We start from the raw sequence: 17091 nt of genomic DNA, 5'->3' as shown, positions 1-17091 counted from the left end.
TTGACACACATTACTATTATTAATAATTAAATGCAATACAAATATATATGCATACACACGACTCGATTCGTTTACACCCCTACGTTGAACTTGCGGTTCTCGCCCTCTCTCATTCTGCATATAGCATGCCGTTCTCGCTATCAATGTCTCTTCCTCTGTCGCCTCATTTTATGTGTTTCTTTGTTTGCTCATTCAGCCGTTCGACTTGCCAATTTATACATATGCCAATGGTGAAATCCTTGCTGGTTTTTTACATTAAAATTTCTATCCAACATTTTTGAATACCCGAGATAGTTCTTTTTTATTTTTGGATATTAAACATGCTAGCCATTTTTCAGGTATGCCCCCATAAATTTATACAGGTCATATGAAAGACTCAGATTTTTTATCATCTGAGTATTCAAAATCCTGTCGAATTAATAAAACTGTTTCCTATTTTCAAATTGTATTAAAGGTAATTTAATACACTCTATCTAATGAGCACATACATATCTGATACGGTCTCAAATATATATTTTCGAGTGGATGTTCACAGGGACGGATCCAGAAATTAAAGTTGAGGGTGGGCTTGAACTTAATATAAGACAAGTTTCACTTAGATTCAAAATTTATATTTTAAAACCATTTTTAATATATTTTAAATGTACTTTAAAAATTAAATTCTATTAAATAAAAGAAATGATAAAATAAATCTATCACTTTTATGAGTTATTTGCACCAAACCCCCTTTGAAATATCGAAAATCTACATTTATTCACTGTGAAAGTTAAATAGGTATTCTAGATATTAACTTTTTATAATCGTTGCACGAACACCTCCAGCATCATTTGGAAATCTAGTGAGTTGAAGTATTTTTATGATATCTCGTAGAAAAATAATCAAAATGACCAGCGGGAAAAAAGTTAAAAAGAAAACTCAATTTGCTATAAGTAATATTTTTTTACCATCTAGACTGGTTAGAATATTTTCCATGCTAATCAGACGCCACTATTTACTGTATTCATGTCATTTACCTGGATTTTGCAGCTTCTGGTTAGTATATATAACGTCCACACTAGTCTAGTCGGTCATAAATATTACTTGTATAAAATTGAGTTTTCTTTATAATTGTTTTACACGCTGATCGTTTTAATAACTTGTCTATGATATATTATCGAAATACATCAGCACCTCATATTTCTCGATGGTGCAGGGAGTGTTCATGCAACGTTTACAAAAAAATTAAAGTCTATAATGCCTATTTAATTTTCAAATTGGAAAAGTATGGATTTTTGATATTTCACAGTGGGGTTTGGTGTAAATAACTCATACTTTTATTGTTCTTCTATCAACTTGTTAGAAATTCATATTACATTTATCATTTATGAAATCTATATAAACTAATATATGCTTAAGACACTTTACACATTAACAAAAAGATTAATAATTTATTTTAATGATCACTTTATATTAAAAAATAAAATTTGAATAAAGAATATTTAGAGAGACACGAGATTACACAATTTGAACAAAGTTTTGTACAAAAGCTGCGGAGATACAAATGTCTGACGTGAGAGAAATAAAAATAAATGACCGATAACTTTAGCTTTTCTGTACCTGGTACAAAGAATTTGATATTATGAACACCTTCACTCTCGTGATATCTTTTAAAAAAATTAGACTGTACTTAAATATCTCTATAAATCTTTGTAAAAAAAAATTGGACTGAGCTAGAGCATAAGACGGGCCAAGCATAGGTCCGTCCTTGGATGTTCATTTAAATTAATTAAGTTACATTTTAATATTTTTGTAATGATTTTTAAATGATATGAATTAATAAACAGATAAGAATAGATCACCCACTGTCACTACAAGATCCAGGTTGAAGTTTTGTTAATTAGATTACTACATTTATTGATTGATAGGGAATCAATGGGGTTAGAGTTCAACCCAATGGGTGGTGGGGAGGAGAGGTGGTGCGTGGTGACCGGCGGCAGAGGCTTTGCGGCGAGGCATCTGGTGGTGATGCTCATCAAATATGACATGTTTTCGGTGCGTATTGCTGATTTGGGGCCCACCATCAAGCTGGATTCTGACGAGGAGAGTGGTGTTCTTGGAGAAGCTTTGAAGTCTGGCCGCGCCGTGTACGTGTCCGCAGATCTCCGTGACAAATCGCAAGTGCTCAAAGGTGCTCTTTCCAACATTATATTTTTGAAATTGACGGTTAATTTGTATGAAAAAAGTGAAGTTACCTATTCTTGCATTCGATGGATGTATACTGTAGAAGCAAGTTGTTAAGGGGCTCATTATTTGTAGTTTCTTATACCAAACGGGCTCATTATTTGGTTTGATTATTTGAAAACACCGATATGGAATGAGCTTTAGTTAAGCTCTGTTTTACTGTAAGTGATGTCGAATTCTAACTCCGAGCTTCGTGTTTTTGGAAAAATGCTTACCTGTTTAGGGTATCGGTTTGCAAAGGAATATAATTTTTTCACATCTTTTGCTTGTGAGTCTACTATGTTCGTTAGCATTTTGAAGATCGTTACACAAAATTGGTGTGGCTTATCTGACAGTGTTGTGGTTATGAATCAAAATGTTTTTAGAGAGAGTCTGGGATTGTTCATTAGACAGTTAAAAATAAGAACGAGAAATAACTTAGTAAGAGCGTGTAATTATGCAGTCCAATCTGATTTCTGCTGCATCTATTTATTGCAAATTCGAGCATCTAACCTCTGAAATGTGTCATTAGCAAACTCAAAACTTTTATAACTAACGGTGAGCTTTATGTCTTTTTTAAATTTTCTTGGTAGCAATAATGGATTTTTGGCTCGAAAGCATTATAAATTTTATACTTGGAAGTGAATCCTAATAATATTTTTAAATTTGAAGTGCAAAAAAGTGTAATTTTAAAGGTTTTGTTGGTGCCTTTTACTTCTTTCATCTCAAGATTTTTTAGGGATATCAATTGATTGAAAAAGATAATTCTGAAATGTCTTTGTTTATGATAAACATTATTTTGTGTTTATTGATGAATAATTTAATGTACGAAATGATGTGTGTTTGGAGAAAAATTTGAAAAGAAAGAAGTTAAAAAACGTGCCTAAAGACAAAAAATAATGGGATATTTTTCAGAAAAAGAAGAGAGCTGAATTTTCAATCCTGCACCGATGTATTGAAATGCTGATATCTGGGTTACTTAAAAATTTAAACTTCACGTTTCAGAATATACTTTTACTTGTCTTGTTTTTGTTTATTGAACTTCAGTACAGATTTTCGTAAGTGTTTGACCTTTTCTTATTTTTATTGCCATTGCAGCTTGCCAAGGATCTGAGGTTGTCTTTCACATGGCTGCTCCCGATTCCTCTATCAATAACCATAAACTCCATCACTCTGTCAACGTACAAGGTTAGTTTTTATGTTTCCTTGATCTTAGAAAGATGCATGTACTTCTTTCTGAAATACATCATCCTTATTCTTTCTCACCAACCAATTTACCCCTGCTTTATGCTAATAGATCGATGATATGTAGGAACCAATAACATTATTGATGCATGTATCGAGCTGAAAGTAAAACGGCTTGTTTATACAAGCTCACCAAGTGTTGTCTTTGATGGAGTCAACGGAATTATAAATGGAAATGAATCAATACCCTATCCTGCTAAGGTATTGAATGGAGAATATTGATATTTTTGTTGGTTCAATGCTGCATAGTGATTATCTGATGCAGTAAGAAGTAAGAACATTGTTACTATTTTTTTTTTTAGTTTTTCATTCTGTACTGGTTATCACTTGTCATTTCAATGCTATGAACCTTGATGTTTAATATCTTGACCTATTAGTGTGAATGCTCAATCCTGAAACCCCACCCATGCTTTTCATAAAGCTTTTCTTTCAGCTATTCTTTTTAATCTAAATCACTAGAATTCATATGGTCAATTTTTAGCACAATGACTCGTACTCCAGCACCAAAGCTGAAGGAGAGGCCCTAGTTATCAAGTCAAATGGATCGAATGGACTTCTAACATGCTGCATCAGACCTAGCAGCATTTTTGGCCCTGGTGATAAATTGCTTGTTCCATCTTTAGTTGATGCTGCAAGGGCTGGGAAATCGAAGGTAATTAGTCGAAATATCTAGTGTTATCCATCTGGGAACCATTAATTTGTCAAGTTGTTATTTAAGAAAGAGTAACATTAACCTTTTATTTCAACACGTGTTGTGTGTTTGATTGGCATACGTAATTTTCAAATTGATCCATGAAGCTATCCTTCCTCCTTTTTTATTTGTTTTAATGTTGATATGAATTACATGCTGCCTTGTATACTGAATGATTCAAGCATTTTTATCTGATGTTCTGTTATGGAATGGCCAGTTTATCATTGGAGATGGGAACAATATGTATGATTTTACTTATGTTGAGAATGTGGCACATGCTCATATATGTGCTGAACGAGCTTTGGCATCTGAACAGCCAGTATCAGGAAAAGCTGCTGGACAGGTACATTTTTTGTAGAAAGGTCTGCTTGATTGTTTTATCATACAAATTTGTTCTATTTTGATAGAGTGATTTTTCCCTTTAACACGAAGTAGACGTATTAAGCCTCATTTGTCGACGAGGATGCATTGAGATGTTTCAATGGAAATCATTCTTGCAGGCATATTTCATTACCAATATGGAACCGATTAAATTTTGGGAGTTTATGTCTCTTCTTCTTGAAGGTCTTGGTTATGAGAGGTATTCTTTTGTTCTAAAGCTTGTGCATCCGTTTTTTTTAGGACAATTCCCCAGCTCCCACCATTCATTGGTGCCCAGCAATGAGTTCAGAATACAAATTTTTTTATGGCCGGTATATTTGTTCATGTGACCAGAAGAAAAGTTGAAATGGCTGTTTTGGCTTGATATCAGACCTTAGGGTGGAGATCTAAAGTTTTATTTGTTTATGTCGACATGATTGGAAGTTTTTTTATGTTGTTGTCCTGTGTTACCTCTTTTCTTGACTTGTGAATGATGTATTTAATGATCTCTTGTACCGTTCATATATGACTGCTTAGACAAATGCTATGATAGTATGAAATCTAATAGCTTCCCCTTCTGCATGGTTAAGAGCTCTTTTTTTTTTTGGAACAAGGCTAAGAGCTATTTTAAGACTCCTACTTTGTTTTTTATGCTATATTTCTGTTAGGGATTGTTTTTTGTTTCATATATATAATTAACGATTTAAGTTATCTCTATTTCTGATCTTTTGCAGTATGCAGGCCAAAAATTAAGATTCCAGCTGCTGTTATGATGCCAATTGCAAACTTGGTAGAGTTGATTTATAAACTTCTAGCCCCCTATGGAATGAAGGTACCCCAGTTGACACCTTCAAGAATTAGACTTCTGTCTCGGAGCAGAACTTTTGATTGTTCAATGGCAAATGATCGTATTGGCTACACTCCCATTGTCACACTCCAGGTAAAAGCATTCCTATAAAGAGTAAACTCTCTCTCGTTCTCATCATTGGGAAATACAATTGTTTAAGTTGGTTGCAAGCTGGAGCTCTACCATCTCATGATTTTGTTTTCTATCTGTTACAACTAGGTTCTATTGAGTTTATAGGGCTTGATGATGCTGTGTGCATATGCATGCAGAAATATACCAATGTCATTAATCCCGTGGAACAATAATAACTTTTCTAGTCCTATTTAGTCACTTCATTCAAATGCTCAATGTTGATAAGTATCAACATTTTCAAGGCATTCATAAGATTAACTAGGCAAACACACTAGTTCATGAACAAATGAATATGTTTAAGAATTAAAGTGAGACTGAACTCCTTTTTTTGTTACAAAATTTTTTTACCTCTTTATCAACTGAATAATTCTGATTTTACCGGTGTGGTACTCGTGGTGTGTGGTCTCATCTATGTAGCAATATTTTACGCACATATTTGCATTTTGATTTGTTGGATGCTGTTATATACTTGAGGGCTGATGCTCAAACTATAAGGATTGGGCCATCTAAAGCTGAATTGCTGCTCGGCTGTGGAAAAGGTACTGATGTTTTGCTTTCTGTGGGGAGATTTTTTTTTATGCTTTATTTTTGATTTAGATTTGCATGCAAATGAGATTCAACTTATATGATGAAAAACTTATCTATCAATCTCATTACTGAAACACAGGTTGTGTGTACACTGATATGCATCTTCGAACTAGGATATCTGGAATCATGTTTTAGGTTGAATATGTTTTAAAAATGGAATAGTTAATTAGTTAATGCAAAGCCGTAGTAATTTTGGGGGATAGTGGCAAAAATCGTCACTGGGTAAGTGCTCTGAAACATTGGCAGGGATGCAGCTCATAAAAAATACAAAAACAAAATGTATTGGTCTTTTCACAGAATATCACTTTTTTTATTATTGATTTATTGGCTGCTTCTTTATTGCTAGTAATTGTCGGGGAATTACACCCCCGAAACGATGCCGACCACGATGATAATAGTACCCAAAAACTTGCGGAATAAAATAACCAACAAGAACACAAAGATTTACGTGGTTCACCCAATATAGGCTACGTCCACGGAGCACTGCAACTTTTATAACCGGAAGAAATATTACAACAAGTGTATACACCAATACACTCAATATTTCTCACACTCCCAACCCGAGTACACCGAGAAAATAATTTCTCTAACTCACACAAGAGAATTCTCGCACTCAAGAAAAAAATACACTCTTTTTTTCTATGCACTCTCTATTTATCAAAGCTAAAAAGCTTTTGATTTTGGGATACAATAACTGAAGGAATTGAGCTCTATTTATAACTAATTCCCTCGTCCAATTTTTAAAATCAATCGATGTGGGAAAAGATTTTATTATTATTTTATTTAATGTGGGTCCCACCACATTAAATAAAATCTTACCTAACAATTCTCCCACTTGAAGACTTGATTTCAATCATGTCTTCACACCATCAGTGCAGCAGCTCATACCTCCTTTGTTAGTCTAGGAGACCAACTGAAGTCAAACACAACTTCAGTTTTTCAATGATAGCAGCCTTCGTGAGCATATCAGCTGGATTCTTGCTTCCAGGAATCTTCTCAAGCTTCAAGACTTCATTCACCTGATCTCTAAGGATCCCCATTCCAAGGATTTGCTTTGCAGCACCCAAATCCTTCAAAGCAAATTCCTTTGATAACTCTTTCTCGAGTTTATCAATCTGCTCCAGACAAGCTCCTGCTATCAACATATCATCTACATATATCAGTAGTATGATATAATAACCATCAAGCTTCACATAACAACAGTGATCAGCCTGATACCTCAGAAAACCATCATTATTCATTACACCATCAAACTTCTTGTACCACTGTCTTGCTTGTTTGAGACCATACAAGCTCTTCTGAAGTTTGCACACCATTTTCTCTTTCCCTCGTACTTCAAATCCCTGTGATTGATTCATTTCTTCATCTAGGTCACTGTGAAGAAACGCAGTCTTTACATCCAACTGCTCCAGATGTAAATCTTCTTTTACCATCAATCCAAGTACAGTCCTGATAGTAGTTAACTTTACCACCAGAGAGAAAATATCAGTGTAACCAATGACTTCCTTTTCACCTTTTACACCAAGTATTTCTTTGTACCGCTTGCTACCGTCATGTTCTAACCGGTACTCCCACTTGCTATGTAAAACCTTTTTACTTTCAGGAAGTTCTGACAACTCCCACTTGTGATTGGATGACAGTGAATCCATCACATCTTTCATGGCTAACTCCCACTGTTTAAAAGTCTCATAAACATCCGATTTATTTTCACAAAATAAACCCAAAATTTCCTGCTCGAATCGTCAACAGTAGTGCCATAATATCTTGAGTGATCTCCAAGGGATGTCACAGGAGATGGTCCACATATATCAGTATGTGCCAGCTCCAAATCCGCTGATTTCGGTTCTCTAACCTCTTTTGAAAAGCTCACCTTTTTCTGCTTTCCAAAAAATACAGCTTCACACAGCTTGTGTTCAACGATCTTTAATTCCGGTAGCTTTCCGTTTGAAACAAGCATCTTCATTCCCTTCTCACTCGTATCCCCAAGCCTACTATGCCATAGACTTGAATTAGCTCCAGCATCCACAGCCGCTAATTTATTTCTCAAACTGGAAGTCATATAAAGTGTTCCAGTTTTCTTTCCTCGAGCAACAATCATGGCTCCCTTTTTCACTTTCCAGGAACCATCACCAAAGGTCACCTTATGACCTTCGTCGTCAAGCTGTCCCACTGAAATCAGATTGTGTGTCAACTCTGGTACATGCCTTACTTTGTTGATTTTCCAGACAGATCCATTTGTCATCTTCATCCGGATATCACCCATACCAACAATTTCCAAAGGTTTTCCATCAGCCAGGAAAACTTTTCCGTAATCTCCCGCAATGTAATTATCGAATACATCACGATTACCAGTGGTATGAAACGAAGCTCCCGAGTCCATAACCCAAGAATCAACCGAGCTTTCCATGGATAGTAATAGAGCATCATGTACCTCCTCAGTAACAACATTAGCGTCGTTCTTTGTTGATCTGCAATTCTTTTTCAAGTGACCAGTCTCACCACAGCTCCAGCACTTCACATTCTTTTCAAAATTGCTTTTGTCTTTTCCGTTTCTCGACTTGGATCTACCATGCCATTGGTTAAAACTCTTTTCGTCACTCCTGCCCCTTCCTCTATTCTCGAGATTTAGAGCAGAACTTGATGATGTTCCTTCACCAGAATCCATCCTGCGAACTTCTTCGTGGACATCAAATTTGATCTCTGACATCATTGAATTGTAGCTTTCTTTTTCCAACAGAGTTACTAACCGCTGCCCGCATTGGTTCCCAATTGTCTGGTAAAGACGCCAAAAGAATAAGTGCCCGAATCTCATCATCAAATTTAATTTCAACCGATGTCAGCTGTGAAACAATCGTGTTGAATTCATTGATGTGTTTAGCCACCGATGCATCTTCTCTCATCTTCAAGTTAAATAACTTTTTCATGAGATATACCTTATTATTTGCTGATGGCTTTTCGTACATGTCCGACAAAATGGACATCATCTCCTCCGTTGTTTTTGCCTCCGCCACGTTATGTGCCACGTTCTTCGTTAGGGTCAATCGTATTACACCTAACACTTGTCGATCAAGAAGCTTCCAGTCATCATCCTCCATCTTTTCCGGCTTCTTTCCAGATAGAGGTTGATGCAACTTCTTGCTATACAAATAATCAATAATTTGTAGTCGCCAGAACGTAAAATCTCTACCGTCGAACTTGTTGATACTCGGTCCCGATACATCATCTCCGGCCATCACTTCTCTAGCCTTAGCAAAAAGTCTAAAAAATCTTTTCTGATGTGGAAGATCAGACAAAGCTGCAACCACAGAGCATACTCAGAATTCTTAAGAATTTTCACAACAAGGCTCTGATACCAGTTGTTGGGGAATTACACCCCCGAAACGATGCCGACCACGATGATAATAGTACCCAAAAACTTGCGGAATAAAATAACCAACAAGAACACAAAGATTTACGTGGTGCACCCAATATAGGCTACGTCCACGGAGCACTGCAACTTTTATAACCGGAAGAAATATTACAACAAGTGTATACACCAATACACTCAATATTTCTCACACTCCCAACCCGAGTACACCGAGAAAATAATTTCTCTAACTCACACAAGAGAATTCTCGTACTCAAGAAAAAAATACACTCTTTTTTTCTATGCACTCTCTATTTATCAAAGCTAAAAAGCTTTTGTTTTTGGGATACAATAACTGAAGGAATTGAGCTTTATTTATAACTAATTCGTTCTCGCAGTTTTTAAAACAATCCGATGTGGGATACGTTATTATTATTATTTAATTTAATGTGGGTCCCACCCCATTAAATAATAACTCACCTAACAGTAATCACACCCTTTTTGCAGCTTGATTTCAATCTTTGTTCCTCGTGGAACTCAAAAGCTGCGATGCAAATAACAGTCTAGCTATATTATTTGACTTGTAGTTTGTAATCCATTTCACTATCTCTAATCGATAATGATGATGCAGTGGCTGATGTATTACTGTGGAGGAACAGAAAGGAAACATTTACTGTATTGTTGATCTTGGCTGCTTTTGACTTCAATTTCGTAGCAAGTGGCTACACCGCCATTACTGCAGTTTCCAAGCTTCTGTTAGCAGCATCAGTTTTCCTTTTCATCCACAGCAAGCTACCCAAGAAAATGTACTTGTGCTTACCTTCTCTTTTTCCACATATATATATAAAACAAACACTTGTGCATACCTTTGCTGGCGGCATTACCCTTCGTTCGTTTCCTTTATTCTTAAATGCGAATGTGCTGCTTTGAAATAATGTAACTCATTTGAAATTTTATAATGTAAGTGGCATAAAAGTGGTATTGAAATGCTCAATTCAACTTTGTAATGTTGTAGATTGGTATATGAAATAGAGAAAATTCCGGACTCGAAATTTCATGTTTCAGCAGCTGCATCTCGTCAAATGTCCTTGTCTGTGGCATCAAAGTGGAACTCTGCTATGAGTGATCTAAAATCACTTTGTAAAGGAAATGACTCTATTCTTTTCTTCAAGGTAAAGGAAATGACTCTATGCTTTTCTACAGCTAAAAAAAGGTACTTGTGAAAACTTTTCATTCAACTGCCAACAACCTTTTCCTAAATTATTAAGACTTCACTTTATTTTAATGTAATTTTGGGCTCACAGGTTGACAAAAGTTCCCATTTATTCTCTTTTTGTTCACTAATCCCCATTAAGGAGAAATTACTCAATATATTTGTATTTCACAGACATTGCTTCTTTCTTGCCTCTTAAAAGTTATGTTCATTTTTAATTTGCTCTTGAAGCAGGTAGTTCTCTCTTTATTGCTTGTCAGCATGGTTGGAGCATTTTCACTGCATAATATTTTTGTGATAGGTATGTAAGAATCTTGTATGTTCTATGTATTTTGGGCATGTATTATCTGAGTGTGTCTGTGAAGTTGACATTGAGATATTTTATTTCAACGGCAGCATATGTGCGCTAAATTATCATATGCATGCTTGCTACATGTGTAGGAGTGACATACACTTCAAAGTTCTAATACTCATGGCCTTTATGATTTCAATATATATATTTGAACGTGGCAGGACTTCCCATCATCTTCATTGCTTTTGTTGTGTATGAGAAAAAGGAGGAAGAAATCGATAATTTTGTTGTCAAAGCTCTCTCATTCGGGTGCAAATTTAAGCCAGACTTAACCAGAAAAGTTTCCAACTCAGAGAAACAGCAATAATTGGTGAAAGAGCCAAGTATCTCTCTACCCTTTTTACCTGCTGCAACTATTTTATTTATTTTCTTTTAAATTTGTCTTCCATTGGTTATGTTCTACTCCCACTTCGACTTAACTGAGAAAAAGAAAGATGAGCTCCAAAATATTTGCGGATACATTTTCGACATGATATCTTAGAAAAAGAAAGAGGAGGTCCTAAATATTTGCCCATACATTTTCTACATCAAACTTTTGACATGAAGGAGCACCGTGTGCATACTATCCTCTGCAGTCCGACGCTAGTGTCATGGACCTTGAGTTTGGTTTCTCTTGTTTCTTTTTCATCGTTCTTCCTTTTTCTTCCCAATATTGTGTGATTTTTACAATTAACCGAAGTGTTATTTTGGATTTGCAGCATTGAGATGTTGACTGAAAGTAGCGTTTTTAATGTTGTCACAGTGCCCTTTTTATTCATTCCTCTCACCCATCGAAATCTTTTTTTGCCCCCTCAAGATCTGTTGTAAATCAGTGGCTCTGGTATTTTTATTAATTTAAAAAAGATTTCGTTTTTTATTTTATTTTATATATTTCACATCATTATATGCATATTTAGGCTGTACTTTACGCATGTCACCACCAAATCATTTTCATATAATAGGAATTTGTTTGTCAGCTAATCAAAATTCCTTTTAGTGCGTTTAATATCAAAGTGCGCGTGAAAGAATTTGAAATCTGATCGTTTTTAAGAAAACTCATGAATTTGAAATGACGTGAGTCGGTGGTTTGTCGTTTCAAAACCTTCCATAATGCAAAAGGAAATACATTTAAAAAAAATAAGGAACTTGAAATATTTATTTCAATACTTTTGCCAAAATATATTGTAACAAATTAAAAAAATCCATTTGATGGTGATAAAAATAGTGATATATCTCTGGAGATCGGGATTGACAAGGGAGGTCAGCTCCAACCTAAGAATGGCCTTGAATCACAAGTAAGAACATGATAAAGGGCCAGAGGTTTTTTTCAGTTAATCACATCCGACGCTCAAGTTGCCATGGTATGGTAGCCCCTAAGAGAAGAGTTCGGCTGATGTGAATGAGCTCTCTCCTTGGATCGATCTGGGAGCTCAGCTTGGGAGTTCGGCCATTGATAAGAAAATGTCTATGGCACAACCTATCGTTATGTCGATTGGCAGGTTGGTCACCAGGTCGGCTCGATGATCCCAAACAAGCCTTAAAATAGATATCTGGGAGGTCAACCAAACATTCTCGGGATGATCTCACATATGACCTCTCGGTCTAGACCTGATTGTCGATGGACCCTTCTGGGTTCTTGGATCTAGGCAATCAGGTGTGGGTCGAGCTCTCTGGGTTGATCTCATTTTGTGGGGTATCACAAGTCCCCCCTCGAGTCAAGCTGACGTCGTAGACCTGAAGCTTGTATGGGAGCTCGGCTCATGACATGAGCTTGACATGAAATGTGAGTTTGACATGAGCCGGTTGGGTAAAAACACTTTCAAGCATAGCATAACAAAGGCAAGGTGCACTCAACTTGCATTGAGAGCTCGACTTTCTATGAACGATCAGCCCAACCAACAAGAATAAAGTTAGTACTAGCTTAGAAAGTTCCACCAAATAATAAAATGGTCTCATAAAAATCAAGTAAAGTTAGGTTGCAATAGCTTAGAGAGCTTGGCCAAAATTCAAAAGGTTGTGAGCTCGACCAAATGACCGTAACTAATCTTGCAAAGATTAATTTTCAAGAGGTCGTCCAGAGCTCGGCCAAAATTTAATAACTAATCTTCAAAAGATATGGTTTCAAAAGGTCGTTCGAAGCTCGTGGAGCTCGGCCAAATCAAGGAGGTCGACCCAAGCTTGGCCAAAATGTAATAATTAATCTACAAAAGGCTAGGTTTTTAGTTGGTCGGCCGGAGCTCGTGGAGTTCGGCCAGAGCTCGCGGAGCTCGGCCTTAATGTAATAACTAATATTCAAAATATAAGTTTTCAAGAGGTCAACTGGAGTTTGTGGATCTTTGCCAAATCAAGGAGGTCGACCGGATCTTATGGAGCTAGGCAAAATGTAAAAACTAATATTTAAAAGACTAGGTTTCAAGAGATCAAGATGAACTTTAGAGCTCGGGCAAATCAAGGAGGTCGACAAAGCTCGCGGAGCTTGGCCAAAAGTAATAACTAATCTTCAAAAAAATAGGTTTCAAGAGGTCTCTTGGAGCTCGTGGAGCTGGGTCAAACCAAGGATGTTGGCCAAAGCTTGGGTAGATCGGCCAAACAAAAGCAATCAACTTTGTAAAGGTTTAGAGAGAGATCGATCGAGCTCACCCATTACAAACTATCAACCTTGTAAAGTTCAATGTAAGAGAGGTCGGCCAAACACAAACAATCTACCTTGTAAAAGTCAATGTAAGTGAGGTCGACTGGGCTCGGGGAGCTCGACCAAATATGTGAACAATTAACCCTGTAAAGATTGATTAAAAAGAGGCCAGTTAGGCTCTAGATTTCCTCCAAATAGTTAAACTATCAACCATGTAAAGGTCAATAAAAAGGACGTTGGCCGAGCTTGCAGAGATCAGTCAAACGTATAAAAAAATTAACCTTGTTGATTAAGAAGAGGTCATTTGGGCTTAGGAAGCTCGGCCAAACAATTAAATTATTAACCTTGTAAAAGTTAATGTAAGTAAGGTCGGCTGGATTGGGGAGCTCTGCCAAACTTGTAACAATTAACCTTGTAAAAGTTGATTAAAAAGAGGTTGGTAGGGCTCAAGGAGATCGGCCAAACAGTTAAACTATTAATTTTGTAAAAGATAAATGTAAGCGAGTTCGATCTGGCTCAGGGAGCTCGGACAAACATGTAAATAATTAACCTTGTACATGTCAATGTAAGTGAGTTCAGGAGGGCGGGCTCAGAAAGCTTGGACAAACGTGTAATCAAGTAACCTCGTAAAGGTTGATTAAAAAGAGATCGGTCATGCTTAGGTATCTCAGACAAATGGTTAAACTATTAACCTTGTAAATGTCAATGTAAGCTAAGTCGACCGGGGTCGGGGAGCTCGACCAAAAATTTAAACTATTAACCTTGTAAAGTTAGTGTAAGGTCGGCCGGGCTCGGGGAGCTCGGACAAATATGTAAACAATTAACCTTGTAAAGGTTGATTAAAAAGAGGTCAGCCTGGCTAGGGGAGCTCGGCCAAAAAGTTAAACTATTAACCTGGTAAAGGTAAATGTGAGTGAGGTCAACCGGAATTGAGGAGCTCAGCCAAACAATTAAACTATTATTAACCTTGTAAAGGTCAATGCAAGCGAGATCGGCCGGACTCGAAGAGCTTATACAAATATGTAAATAATTAACCTATTAAATGTTTATTAAAAAGAGGTCAGCCGGTCTCGGGGAGCTCAGAAAATAGTTAGCTATTAACCTTTTAAAGGTCAATGTAAGAGAGGTCGGCCAGGCTTGAGGACATCAGCCAAAAAATGTAAAAAATTAACTTTTTAATATTAAGTGAAAAGAAGTCGGTTCGGATCAGGAGCTCGTCCAAACAATTAAACTATTAACCTTTTAAAGTTCAAAGTAAGTGGTCGAGCTCAAGGAACTCAGTCAAACATGTAAACGATTAACCTTGTAAAGGTTGATTAAAAAGAGGTAGGTCAGGCTCGGGGAGCTCGGCCAATATTTAAACGATTAATCTTGTAAATGTCAATGTAAGTGAGATTGGCCGGGCTCGGGAATTTGTCCAAACCTGAAAACAAATAATTTTGTAAAGGTGGATTAAAAAGAGGTCGGCCTGGCTCGGTGAACTTGACCAAACATTTAAAATATTAACCTTGTACATGTAAATATAAGTGTATGGGCGTCCAGGATCGGGGAGCTCGACCAAACATGTAAATGATTAACCTTGTAAATGTTGATTAAAAAGAGGTCGATCGGGCTTGGCCAAACAGTTAAACTATTAACCTTGTAAAGATTGATTAAAAAGAGGTCGACCTCGGCCAAATAGTTAAATTATTTACCTTGTAAAGGTGAATGTAAGTCAGGTTGGTCGGATGTGTGGGCTCTCCGTGAGGTTAGTTTGAATCCAAATATTGAAGCCAAGGTGATGGAAGTCCACTGATACAACTAAGATTGTATGAGACTGACTAGAAATACGAGATCACCCTGAAGTCGATGTATTTGATCAGTGGTTACCTGATATATAGCGTATGATCTCTAGCATAAGAAATGGCCGTAGATGACACTCGTTGAAGACTTGTTCTATTGTTGGCCCTCGCTGAAGAGCTGGGAGATGACCTCTCACCAAAGAGGTAGAGCATGATTCGAAACATATAGAGTTGGTGGGGGTCATGACCTAAAGCTGAAGAATTGGTGGAGGGTGACCTATAGCTAAAGAGCGGAGCAAGATCTATCGCTATGAGGATGATCTCTTACTGTGGGCTCTGGATGAACAGTTGAGGATGACCTTCTCTATCTGAAGAGCTCCTGCTAATAAGCTAAATGTGATCTCTTATAGAAGAGTTGACGATTATCTCTGCATGACCAGCTGAGGATGACCTCCAACTAAAATGATGAGGATGATCTTCCATGGAAGAGATGTGGATGACCTCCAGACGCTACCCACAATATTCTGTTTCTACCGGCCATCTCTACATCTTTGCTCAAATATTTCCACAGACAGTGCTAATTGATGTTGACAAAAATAGTGATACCTTTCTGGAGGTCGGGATTGACGAGGGAGGTCAACTCCGACCTAAGAATAACTTGGAATCACAAGTAAGAACGTAAGAAGGGGTTAGAAGATTTTTCGACGTATCAGATACACAAATTTGAGAATAGAGAAAATATAGAGAATTTTATAAGTAAAAAATATGAGTGAATGAATAAATAAATGAACCAAACCTCATATTTATAGGAGAAGAGTTACCATGTGAGTAGATTTTTTTTTCTAATTAGAATTCTTTCTTTTTAGGACTTTAGATCTTTAGAATATTAGATAAGATTGAAACATATTTTTGTAATACTTCTTTCTTATATAGGAGGCTTGACGCCATGTATGGGCCCCCCTAACAGAAGAGTTCGGTCGATGGCAGATCGGTAACAAGTTAGCCCGATGAACCCAAGCGAGCCTTAAAATAGATATTTGGAGGTCGAACAAACATCATCGGGATGAGTTCACGGATAACCTTCCGGTCATGGCCTGATTGTTGATGGACCTTCTAGGTTCTTGGATTTAGGCAATCGAGAGTGGGTTGTGTTGGATCTCGGTTTTTCTCGTGCCCAAACCCACCGGAAGTTTTAAAATTTTTATTTTATTTTGACAATCAAAATATTTGTTTGAGCACTCGTATGGTTTTAATGAACAAACATACATAGGATGTTTAAAATTTTTACCTTTAGTGAACAATTATCACTTGGCTCCAACTACGCCGGTAGAAGCGAACGTAGCTCTTGTTGTAAATCTCACGTACGTTCTTCAAATCTTCTTTCTTCAATCTTCTAATCCGGTCCACGATTGGATCAATCGTTCCTCTTCCAACTTGCACTAGAAAGTATAGAAAGATTTTTCGTTGGAGATTAAAAACGAGAGGCGGCTCAAACCAAACTTTCTTTGATGGAGGACGAAAATTTTGAGAGAAGGAGATGAGAATTTTCGAAAATATGGTGTCTTGAAAAGAATGGAGGCTAGGGTTATGACTCTTTACTATATTTTATAGTCAATTAATGACCTAATTTCCATAATTAACATTAATGAGCTTGATTAATTAATTAGACTAGTAATTAATCAGACTAGTCCAACTAGTTTAATTAATTAATCAAAGTCCATTAAGA

At 36.7% G+C, this 17091-nt stretch overlaps 1 protein-coding gene across 1 annotated transcript; it reads left to right on the top strand.

Annotated features, from left to right (window-relative positions):
- Positions 1-1807: 1807 nt before the first annotated feature.
- Positions 1808-11708, top strand: LOC140980590 (3beta-hydroxysteroid-dehydrogenase/decarboxylase-like). The gene is made up of 12 exons (XM_073446505.1): positions 1808-2167; positions 3298-3387; positions 3512-3645; positions 3926-4096; positions 4353-4478; positions 4636-4715; positions 5237-5435; positions 5890-6013; positions 10040-10214; positions 10424-10580; positions 10856-10922; positions 11135-11708. The coding sequence occupies exons 1-12, from the start codon at positions 1912-1914 to the stop codon at positions 11278-11280; spliced, it is 1725 nt and encodes a 574-aa protein (XP_073302606.1). The 5' UTR covers positions 1808-1911; the 3' UTR covers positions 11281-11708.
- The last annotated feature ends 5383 nt before the right edge of the window (positions 11709-17091 follow it).

This window comes from Primulina huaijiensis, chromosome 7 (assembly GCF_012295235.1).
Source record: "Primulina huaijiensis isolate GDHJ02 chromosome 7, ASM1229523v2, whole genome shotgun sequence".
In the NCBI taxonomy this organism is placed as follows: domain Eukaryota; kingdom Viridiplantae; phylum Streptophyta; class Magnoliopsida; order Lamiales; family Gesneriaceae; genus Primulina; species Primulina huaijiensis.
The sequence above is the reverse complement of the archived record's forward strand: the minus strand, read 5'-3'. Positions and strand labels throughout refer to the sequence as shown.